Source organism: Lampris incognitus, chromosome 1 (assembly GCF_029633865.1).
Source record: "Lampris incognitus isolate fLamInc1 chromosome 1, fLamInc1.hap2, whole genome shotgun sequence".
In the NCBI taxonomy this organism is placed as follows: domain Eukaryota; kingdom Metazoa; phylum Chordata; class Actinopteri; order Lampriformes; family Lampridae; genus Lampris; species Lampris incognitus.
In genome coordinates this window covers 131323949-131335915 of record NC_079211.1, presented here as the reverse complement: position 1 = coordinate 131335915, position 11967 = coordinate 131323949, and the positions used below count along the sequence as shown (strand labels likewise).

General features: G+C 43.1%; 1 protein-coding gene across 1 annotated transcript; it reads left to right on the top strand.

Moving 5' to 3' along the window:
• The first annotated feature begins 976 nt into the window (after window positions 1–976).
• Window positions 977–11948, top strand: rad9b (RAD9 checkpoint clamp component B). Its single transcript, XM_056279697.1, has 10 exons — window positions 977–1010; window positions 1510–1580; window positions 1699–1836; window positions 2193–2307; window positions 2732–2831; window positions 3355–3464; window positions 3880–3986; window positions 7808–7872; window positions 8280–8402; window positions 11789–11948. Exons 1-10 carry the CDS (start codon window positions 977–979, stop codon window positions 11946–11948), a joined length of 1023 nt encoding a protein of 340 aa, XP_056135672.1.
• The last annotated feature ends 19 nt before the right edge of the window (window positions 11949–11967 follow it).

Below are 11967 nucleotides of genomic sequence, written 5' to 3'. Positions count from 1 at the left end.
TTAGCCTATTTGTTTTCAACATGAGGACGCAAACATTTTAAAAAAAATTATTTTTATTGAACATTGTTCATATTCATGTACAGATTCTTGAAGAAAGTTCATTATAAAACAAACATGGCAAATATACATTCCATCCAAAAATACATAGATATATCCAAAGTGCCAAAGGGAACAGTATGTAAACATTTCTAAACAGTATATCAGGAAGTACATAGAGATTGAATGTCACATGACAAATATACGGTAATGTATTATGAAAATAAGGGTACAAACAATAATAAATTAAATACATGACATACACTAATTGAAAATAATAAAACGTAATCCATCATACAAGGGGGAATTAATAAGGATATCAGTCTTCTAATTCAGTGGGAAAATGTCTTAACACCTCATGAATCTTTAGAGCTTTTGTATCGGTCATTAGTTTTAAAGATTTCAAGTATAATCTAAATTCATTTAAAAAAAACAACAAATTGGGGGGATGACTTAAAGTATCTATTTTTATGAATAAAGAATTTGGCTAAGCAGAGGATTACATTACAACAGAGTTCATCGTTTTTGTTTTGCAAAATCATACCAAATGTTATATTGTCTCTAGAAATCGAAGTTGGAAAGGACAAAATCCTTTGCTTTATCCATTTGTGAACGTCAAGCCAGAACACAAGTACCACACCACGTGAGAAAAATACATGGTCCGTAGTTTCTATGTCATTTTCACAAAATGAACATATATTATCGTCAAAACCAAACCGTGACCTAAGTAGTTCTTTGGAGGGATATATGTTATTCATAATTTTGAAGTGTGTTTCCTTGAGGACGCAAACATACAAACTACCGGGCATGCTACCAGTAGGATTACAGCAACAGCAACCATGCATGGCGTCACGTCCGGTTGGTGCTAACCGTCTCATCTTCCACGCCACCTGGTTCCCTGCGAGTGTACATGCAACACGTTCAACTCTTGTCATCAATTATGAACTGTGTCTTCGAAGCAAATTGCGTAAAAGGTAGTACACGTGAGGCTAAATTATTTTTTCTACAAAAGAGCAACTTTTAAGCAAGTCTGAATAAGGCAACTGTGGTGTAGGCTAGCTAGCTCGTCTTGACTAAACATTGATGGACGAAGTTCCCTGCTACGTCATGACATCTGTTGAGGCTGGGCGATATTGACAAAATCAGAATATCACAGTAGTTGTGGCTAATACCTCGATATCAATATTGTGAAGATATTTTGGGGATGACTATAGGTGCTGCTTTCTTACGATATTTATACACAAATGTTGAGAAATGTGGCTAGGATGCCCAAGCAGGTAGATGTTCCTTGTTAATTTCAGTCAGCTAAAACAATGAAGTTCAGAAAATCGTGTCCCTTTACTGTAATGCAGCCATCAGGGCCAGGGAATGGCAACATATAAGTTAAATCTTGATCTTACAAAAACCAAAATCTCAGATATCTAGTCTTTAATCCCGTCGATACTTTACTCATACTGCCCAGATCTCTTGCAGCATTTGGGGAAGCTATCCACGCCTTGTCACGAATTGGAGATGACATGTGGTTGGATCCAATGGTCAAAGGTGTAAGCAACCCCTCTCTGCGGACTGTAAAGAACTAAATTTTGCATTGTCATACACCTACAACTATTGATGCGTCCCAAAATGAGGCTTTGTCTGACCTCTCCTTCCTCTTTCTTAAAGTTGGCGGTGAGGTCAGTGAATTCATCTCATTCTGCCTACGCCTGCTTCCTCTTCTCGCCATTGTTTTTCAAGCAATACAGCCCAGATGCAGCACAAGCTCGGGACAGAGAAACTCTCAAATGCAAACTAGATTTTAAGGTATACTGACCAGCTTTTACTTCATTTGTATGCAATCTTACATCATCATGACATCAGAGCTCAGGTGTGGTCAGTTCTCCTTTTCTGTTTCTGGAAATTGGAGACAAAAGTGAATAGTCTAAAGACAACTTGAGTAAACATAAAGCAAAGAAAAACAGCATTACATGAAATGATCCTCAAGTAGGAAGCAAATGGTTTTACCCACTTATGGAAAAAAAATTAGCGAAAACTAATCATACAACAAAGATTCCTGTTGAGAAGGACAACACAAATGACATGATACTGCTGGAAATTTCTTGATGTTTATTAAAATGCTGATGAAGGTTTAGTCTAAAAGATGTTTATTTATTCTTTAGTCTGTGCTACCACTTTTTCGGTGCCTGGCTTCCACTGAGCGTAATGTGGAACGATGTCAGATATCAATCAACATCCCTGGTGACCAAGTGACATTCCAGTTTTACTGCAGGCATGGTATACAACACTGCATTTCGTGGCATCAGTTCGCTGTAGACTAAAAATAGATTCACGATACATGTTGCATATAAGACACTAAGACATTTCTTTGGATATTTTTAAGTATACAACAATGAACCACAGGCTGGTGCAATTCCAAAGAAAAATAAAAACTGGAGTGAGAACCTCTATCATTGATCACTTGGATTGGCTTCTCAAATTTTGAACCCTTCCTGTACATGCTTATTTTCTGACATATTCGTCTTTTTTATGAAAGACACGCTTTCCTACTGAGTTAGGCTAAGTTACCCAGAGATAAAATGTCACTCAAATGGAGATTAGTCTCTACTTGAATGAGATAGAAGAGGAATCATCATATCATGTCATATTGGTAGCACTAGGTGGCAGTATGCTCCAAACATTCTCTCTACATTTGTTACAGGTATTATTAAAACCCACGATTTAGGATTCCATGAAAGCGAGGCTCTGCAGGCAGTGTTTCTCTCACACCTCTGTCCCAATGTGCTGAAGGCTCCGGCCAGGTTAGCTGATCAATGGACGAATATAGCTTAAGCATATTTCATCAAGTTAGAATTTTGATAGCCTGTAGCCTAACCACCGGTGGCAAAGTTAGAGACTCCATAGCCCTCTATACACTCACGTTATGCAAAACACCAGCAACATCTTCCCATTACTGAGTTCCAGCCTTTATGCACAACCCATCCCTCAGCTTTCCCAATGCTTAAAAATCCTTCTTTAACCTCCACTATACCATGATTAAGTCTACATCACTCATGCTGGGGACTCAAGCGGACTTAACAAAAGTGTTAGTAGAGATTAAAGAAGGATTTATGATTGAAATCAATAGAAATATTAGCTCATACCTGAAACCACCTTGACTGTCTGATATTGTTTTCTATGTGGAATACTGTAAGCAGAACCCCAAGCCCCAAAATCCAGGACATACATCCACACACCATTTCTGTCAATAGTTTTCCGACACTTATGTATGGGGCAGTGTAGCTCTATCAGCGTCTCATCTGTTGCAATCTCTTAATTTTCCAGGCTGCTTGGTGATACGGTGATGCAGTTTCCTGTGTCCCAGGAGGAGATTACGCTCTCCATGACTCCTCTGAGAGTCGACCTTAGGAATCACTATGAAGAAGAGAGTGACGGTGTGCTCACATTGTTTCCCAAATGTTGCCATGTGAATCAGATGCTGGAGATGCTTTTTATAGAATTATAATAAGGCAATAACAAAGGTCTAACAAGTCATTGAATATATACTGTATTGTACTTATCACACCATTGCTTTGGTTTTCACCTGGGTCAAATAGTATTAGCAAACTAACGTTAGTAGTTGTTTTAGCATACTCAGGATAGCAGATAGGTGGGGTTTCCCTTACAAAACATAATGAGAACCAAAAACCAAGACTATTTTGAAATCAATTTAATATGTTTATCTAAGAATGACTCAGTCTTTTAGGTAATTCTATAAGTTCTTGATTGGTTAAACCCCATCCATCTAAGGCTGCCACCATGTTAAAACAGAATTATTCGCAAATAAATTTGGATTTGGATTTCTTGCAGACCACACGAAGACAGTGTACACTGAAATGACTTTACATCCAAGTGAGTTTGACTATTTCCAGAACGGCGTTGACTCAAACATAACATTCAGTTTGAAGGAGTTGAAGGTAAGGTACTTATTTTTAGTAAAGTCCTTTTTCTGCCCCTTGGGGCTGCGATTATTACTTGTGTGTATTTATGTGTCTCAGTGGGCATGCAGACATATTTGCATGTGTGTATGTGCGTGTGTGTGTATGTGTATGTGAGTGTCTTCTCCATGGATTGTCACCTTGTGGTGGTGAAGCTTGCATGGTCCTGAGATCCTGAGAGCAATGCCATCTAGAGCTATGCTCCTGGTAGGGTCGCCCATGGCGGTAAGGTCATGGAGGAGGTCCCTGACAGAGCAATCCAACCAAGACCTCAATCATGGAACAGGCGGAAACTGATGGCTGACTTTAGAGAAGCATCACACCGGTTGGGAAGGCGGATGAAGGCTGCAGCAAAAATGGGCCTCCAATCATCTTGGAGTCCATGCCACTGAATCCTGACCCAGATCTGTCAAGGACCGTGTGGTGGTTGTCTGTGCACCAGTCTCCTCATGTTAAACAAAGTCACACACAGGTGTCCTCCATAAAGGGAATCCACCCTAACATCCCGGATTAAGTCCTATGGTGACCGGCAAATGGCGATGGGGGCAGGATTGTGAGATATGGAATCCCCTAGTCATGAGCTGGCACTTCAGGCAGTGGGTGCTAGATTCAGTTGCTGGGCTCTTGGAATGAGGTAGAAAGAGAGCCCTTCAGTAGCTGCACCCACAACTGAGCAGCCCTGTTTAGGATCCACTCTGCTCACCCCACCTGAGGAAGGGGCTAGAAAATGTGCCCTAAAAATAGCCTGCCTCCAACCTCCTGACTGGATTACTGCGTCCAGAGGGATCCCCGCATGTGGTCAGAAACATAGAAACATGAACTTCAGAGCCTGGAATGTGCGCACACTGATGAATAGTTGTAACGTGAAGCTGGTGTAGGTGGAGAAGGCCGGCAGCATTAGCAGGGGCTCCGGGATAGCTGGTTAGCTCAGAAAGTCGACAGACAACCAAGTGGAATTTCCACACGGCAACTTTATTCTACAGTACTTAACATCGACCATACAATGCCAGGTCTCCACGGCACTACATTCACTAATCATACATGAGAAGTGGAACATAGATAGCATAACCTGCACCAACTTGTTACTGATGAGAGTCCTCTTTGTGGATGTCGGTCGGAGCATGTAACATGGCGGCTCCATGTGTACAACTCTCAGCTCTTAGTACAACACACCAAAACAAAAGGAGGTACCGCCTTGTGGCGCTATTCAGTATTGCAGTAATACCACATTTACCAGACTCTGGCTGTTACATAGCGCAACCAGTGACAGACCGGAGAGGAGAACCACGATCATCGCTAAAAAAGTGAAGCGATGCCGGATTGCCAAAGTTGCCCTTTCTGAAACCCAGTGGGCAGATGAAGGACAACCGAAGGAGGAGAAAGGTGGCTACACTTTCCTCTGGAAAGGAAAAGCTGCTGACGAGCCCAGGATCCATGGTGTTGGATTTGCCACCAGGAACCAGATCATCAGCCACCTGTCTGAACTTCCTGTGGGGATCAGTGAGTGTCTCATGACCATCCATCTGGTGCTTGCCAACAGTGACAGACCGGAGAGGAGAACCACGATCATCGCTAAAAAAGTGAAGCGATGCCGGATTGCCAAAGTTGCCCTTTCTGAAACCCAGTGGGCAGATGAAGGACAACCGAAGGAGGAGAAAGGTGGCTACACTTTCCTCTGGAAAGGAAAAGCTGCTGATGAGCCCAGGATCCATGGTGTTGGATTTGCCACCAGGAACTAGATCATCAGCCACCTGTCTGAACTTCCTGTGGGGATCAGTGAGTGTCTCATGACCATCCATCTGGTGCTTGCCAACAGCCAGATGGCAACAGTTGTGAGTGCCTATGCTCCTACTTTAGACCCTGAAGAGGAAGTAAAAGAGACCTGCTACGCTTGCTTAGATAAGACACTGTCAAGAATCCCCAAGGAGGATAATCCTCCTTGGAGACTTCAACGCCAGGGTCGGCTGGGATAAACACCTCTGGAAGGGCACTATAGGAAAGGAAGGTATCAGGAACATCAACGCCAATGGAGTTCTGCTTCTTAGCAAATGTGCTCAGTACGACCTCACCATCAGTAACACTCTGTTTCACCAGAAAAACAAATTTAAGGCATCTTGGAGACACCCCCTCTCCAAACAGTGGCATCTCCTTGACTATGTCATTGTACGAACCAGGGACCACCATGATGTGAACATCACATGGGCCATGACTGATGCAGGTGACTGCTGGACAGATCATCACCTCATCCGCTCCACGATGTCCATCAAACTCAAGAGGAAGAGGAGGGTTCAAAAGAAGCAGGTCTGGCCAAGACTGAACCTTGAAAGCCTGAATTCAACTGCCATCCAGCAGCGACTTCAGGCCTCTCCTGGAGAAACCCTCCAACAGGAATATCCTGATGACATTGAGAAGCACTGGAGCCTGCTCAAATTCACCATCTTCGACAATATGAAGACCAGTCTGAAGAAATTCAACATCACATCGAGCAACTGGGAACACATTGCACTGGATAGACACTCCTGGAAGAAATCCTTGCAGGAAGGAGCTGCACGTCATGAAATGGAACGCCAATGTGCCGCAGAGAAAAGCGACAGCACTGCAAGGAGAGAGAAAAAAGCTCAACCACCACCAACACTTTCCCCTGTCCACACTGCATCAAAGTCTGTCAATCATGGATCAGCCTCTACAGCCATCTGAAGACCCACAAGTAGACAACCCAACAGAGAGGACAGTCATACTCACTTCGAGTGACCGCTGATGATGATGATAATGATGATGATGATGATGATGGTGTGTGTGTGTGTGTGTGTGTGTGTGTGTGTGTGTGTGTGTGTGTGTGTGTGTGTGTGTGTGTGTGTGTGTGTGTGTGTGTGTGTGTGTGTGTGAGAGAGAGAGAGAGACAGAGAGACAGAGAGACAGAGAGACTACCTGGGGCTATTTCATGTATAAGGGGGCATATTTATGGTTCTGGGCACTGATGTGTCCTGAAGACTCAGTAGCCAGCTCTCTGTATCATTTTCATGTGAACTTTCCCCTGCAGGCCACAATTCACTTTAATAGCAAGGGTCATCTAACCTCAGTGGTAAATAGAAAAAGTAATTGGTGATATGATTAGCAGATATTACAGGCTACATGTGGTATGAATTGTTTTAGGAGGCTTAATTTTCAAGTCCATTCAAAAAGAGGGACCCTGGGACTATAAATTAATTTGTTATACTAAATGTAAAGCCAACGCAAAACAAATGATCTCTTAATACAGTAATGTCATCCCGTCATCTGAATTAGCAAAGTGCCTCCATTGAAATGTCTACGTGAACCACATCTGGACCTGCATTGCTCGCATTTGTGTCATAGTTGCCTTTGAAAATAGAGTGCAAGGGATTCATTGTCAGTCATTTGGAAATCTGGATAGATGGTCGCAGTATAATTAATGAGATTTGACCTGCGCAAACGCCCACAACTCTGTCCCAGATGTCTTGGAATGTTTCTTATGGGCACCCCATGGTGAGTTTCCTCATTAGGTTGCCTAGTCCTCAAAAACTTCTTGTACTTGTGAGCTGCTGCTAGGGTGACATTGGGTTTAGATGATTAAGATCAAGGCTTTGAGATTCTGTTGGTTATGCTTATGAGAGAGTGTTAGAATTTCTCTTTCAGTCTGTTCACTGGAAACATGACTGGCCTTCCATGCTGGACAAAGAAGTTATTGATCAACATTTGTCTGTACAAAGATGTGTGAGCTAAAGCCACTCTTTTGCTTTATAATTTGCTTGCTGTTTTGTTTTTTTGTTTTTCGTTTGTAGGGTTTTATGTCTTTTGCAGACTCCCATAGTTTACCAGTGTCGGTCCACTTTGGTGCTGCAGGAAGGTAAGTCTCTGCGCTGTCATGATGTGCCCATCCCATCTCGGGTTACAGTGAACAGGTCAGCCTGTCTAGACTCCCAAGTAGCCCAGCCCTATGTTGCGAAACAGGCCAAGTTGGGTAAATTGGTAAATTTTGGGTATGGATAATAGTCTCCATTTTAGAAGGTAACTATTATAGTCTAAAAGATTGTTTTCCTCCTGTAAAAGATTTAAAAGATTGTTTTCTTTCCACGTGGGGGGGAACAACAGAAGTGAGGGATGAATCAAAGATTTCCTCAGCCACTAGGTCAAATTGGGAGGGGGGTAGTTTCCTGCCCAGGTCACAAATGCTGACATGGTCATCCTAATCACTGCAGATATTCAATAATGATTTTACTTTGCCACTGATGCCATGCTTTTGCTGTACTTTAGCCCTGTGTGCTTCAGTGTGGACAACGTGGTCCTGGAGGCCAGTTTGGTGTTGGCTACCCCAATATATCCTGAGAGAAGGGACCTCTCTCAGACTGCTGCGGTCCAGCCCATCACTTCACTCAGGTAACTGTCACTACGCTGGCCTTTTGATATTTCCCTGCTCTTGTGTACCAGATACACATACAATGGCACACAACGCCTTTAATTTGACTTTTTCTGTCGTGTCAATATTTGTTATGAACTTAGAGTAGCAAGGGTGCTTTTCTGATGTACGTAATTTTGACTAGACAGGATCCATGCCTTGACTTAAACTGTTGTAAGCCTAGTTTCCTACATTGGCAGTGACGGTGCATTAGTGCATATAATTGAATTTTCCCACGGGGCTTTACCTGAGCATTCACGCTGGCACCCTGTCAAGGCTGTTGGCACTCATTTGCGTTTTTAGCTTCCATAGGGTGTAGTGTACCATAGGGCATAGTGTTACCCGATCAGCTTTGTGTCTGTTACAGGGACATATGGAACAAGCCAAGGGTTTGTGGGGGTTAGAAGCCGGACAAGCTGATCACCCATAATCCCTGGCTTTCCCCCACACCAACCTGATTCCCTTTTCTGCTGATGTGACTTTATGGCTCTGATTGCTTTCCTCTCCTGGCCTTTTTTGTCTCTCTGAGTATCTCTGCTGTACTCTGGGCTTTACGGGTGGAATTTACTTTACCCGTCTCAGCTGGATTATTAGAGATGTGAGCCAGCTATAGCTCTTTTTCCTTACGTTCACTACTGGGAGTCCACAACCACATCACTGACCTGATGAGCAGGCAGTTTTACAGAGCGCTCTCCATTAGTATATTTCCACTTTGCTTTCAAATAAGTGATTCATGCATTGTGTGTGCAGGTGACGTTACCACAGTCGATATATTTTTGGTACACAAAATATGCTTGTAGTAGCAAACCTTGATTTTTCTGCTCCCGTATGGGCATTATCAAGTTTAACTAGAGGTTAAGGTTGTTTGCAGACATTTCAGAACCAGCCAATTTTTCTCCCCTTCCACAATACAGATCTCTCATTTATAAAACAGTGCATAGGATCCTTACTAAAAGTGTGCGTGCGCACAAAAAAAAATCGGACTTATAAAACCGTGCGTACGCACACCTGCATGCAGTCTTCCCGTTATAAATCACAGTCCACCTGGAAGTGGCTGTTGCAGCTAGAAAAGCGCTATAAAAAAAAGCAACTTGATTGATTGATTGAGATGTGCGCACCTGTGCCAGCCTCATATCCCGCCCTCTACACGCCCAAATTCAACCATATATGGCCAATGCAAAGCGCCGCATGAGCGCTGATGCATATAAATGAGCCTGCTGATCAACGGTATTGTAGCGAATTCGGGGGACAACGCAACCACAGGAACTGCCGCGGCACCGCAGGAGACATCGCTAACCGCTCGACTAAAGGGTCAGACCCACCAGCCAGCGGCCAGCGTGTCTTATCCATGTACGTTACAGTATGTTACAGTGAATCATGGCAAAAAACCGAGAGGGAGAAAATGATTTTTTTTTTGACACAGAAATCGAGGTACTTGTGGGTGAGGTGGAGGTCAGAAAGTAGATATTGTTTGGTGGCCTCAGCAGTGGGGGGGTCATAAAACAAAAGAAAGTGCAGCGAGTGGCAACATGTTGCTGCTGCAGTTAATGCTCTGGCTGCGACAGAGTGGACAGTACCAGAAAAAAAACATTGGTCAGATCTGAAGGTGGAGGCAGAAAAAAGAATCGCATCCCACCGTTAGAGCGTGTCTGCACACCCAAGCTCACGCCGCTGAAGTGTGTGTGGCATAGTGTCGGAGAAGGAGGGAGACACGGACATGGCTGAAACCACAGACGACCCCGGTAAAGCACTGTTTTATCTTTTATTTCATGGCTGTGTAAACATTTTAGAGACGTGAGCAAAACTGCTTTTATTTATGTTGGTTTTGTTATTTTAGCGCCAGTACAAATGACACCACTGGTTTGAATGTTTATTATAAGGTGGATCTATATTTAACGTTTGCTATTAAGTGAAATTAAACGTGTGAGAGGCATCATTACACAATCTGGCCTCAATTCACCGCCTCACCATCTGCGTCGCCAACTTCGCATCTCAAACGTTCGTACGCATGCGTCAGTGTTGACGTACAGCAGCCGTGCTCGGGGGGGGGGGGGGGCACCGTACACATTCTCCCATCAAGTGTGTTTTGCGTGGGAAGTGGCGTACGCCTCTTTCCGTTTTGTGCGTACGCAACGGCTATAAACGAGACCCTCCCCCCTGGTCTGTTTGCCTCTGGATGTTTGTGACATGGATTGTGTTAACATGTACAGAGTTACAAAAAGTTCATACTTAGTCCCAGATATTCTGGTTTTGAAGTTTTTTTTTTTAAATTTTTTTTTTTAATCTACAAATTTTGATCAGAAACTCCTGAGGATCCAAGGAAAGGTGGATGGGAGGGATATGAGGGATGGAATGCTTTGGGATGTAAAGACGAGTGAGGAGATAATTGTATAGGCCTCTGTACAAGTATATGTGCATTTTTTTGGTGGATGTACCTGTGCTAGAAAAGCTCAATTTAAAAAAAAAACTTGTATGTGAATGACGAGAATATTCCGGACTACCTAAAGAACAAATCTCTCTTAAAACCATCATTAGTTGTTCACATACCCTGCGCTCTGGTTAATATCCCAGTTGTCATAATTGGGTGTCTTTTAATTGGTATATGATCTTATCTGGATGACAGTATATGATGTTAACAGGGGAAATATCACAAGTGGAACACGCAAGTATACCAAATGAGAAATATATGTTCATAAACAAATGGCAAGAGGCAAGATCTTGAGCTGCATCCCTGGTATTTGTTAGTATGCAGAGCAGTTGAAGTTAATTTTTCAGGTAATATCAAAAACCACCAACTCTGCAACATGTAAGGTGCTGATGATCTAGGGAACATTTTGTGCAATGTAGTTTGCCAACAGTCTCAACAACACTCTTAAATAGATATCTGACCTTATGTCTCTTAAGTTTTCCTGGCAACATGATGTTCCTGTGTGGTTTAAGCAGCAATGCTTTGGCAACTCCAAGGGCATAGTTTCCCATCAGTTACCCAAAATAATGCATGTATCTGTGTTATGGGGACCATGCTAGTGAAGGGCTGTGTTTGAGTGTTTCTTACGTCCTCTATCTCCACCCCGTGTTCTCCCTGGTTTCAGGACATACTATGTCAGCACATGTGCCGGCATAGTAACTCGGGCGGTGCAGTGGTGACCCCCGCATCCTCATGTGGATGTTAAGTTTCATTTGAACATGCAGACATCATTGCTTCATCCACATTGAGAAAATGGCCCTGTTGCTCTACGATGCAGCTCTTGTCCACCAAACTTTCTCATGCTATCTTTCCCGCTGCATGGTTTCATGATTTATTATATACTTTTATCTTCCTTCTTAAAATGATTTCACTGTTGAATGTTTTCATGTTTCTCAACAGTCGTCATTACCCAGATGTTATCTGCTGGGTGTTGAGAAACCGTCTTTGCAGGCAGCTTGTCTCTGTGGATACAGACAACATAGCCGTTGTTCCTCTGATCACAGGTGTGGAGATGCTGTGGGTCCTGCAGAGGGTTCATGTGAGGCTGTTCCTCTTGTGACCGAGATGATAGCATCCAG

What these genes read in the sequence shown, in the direction of transcription:
- rad9b (XM_056279697.1), top strand. Translation starts at nt 977, where the DNA reads ATGAACTGTGTCTTCGAAGCAAATTGCGTAAAAG. An exon ending in CCAGTTTTACTGCAGGCATG is followed by an intron (nt 2,308 to 2,731) that starts GTATACAACACT and finishes CATTTGTTACAG; the next exon opens with GTATTATTAAAACCCACGAT. An exon ending in CACTTTGGTGCTGCAGGAAG is followed by an intron (nt 7,873 to 8,279) that starts GTAAGTCTCTGC and finishes GCTGTACTTTAG; the next exon opens with CCCTGTGTGCTTCAGTGTGG.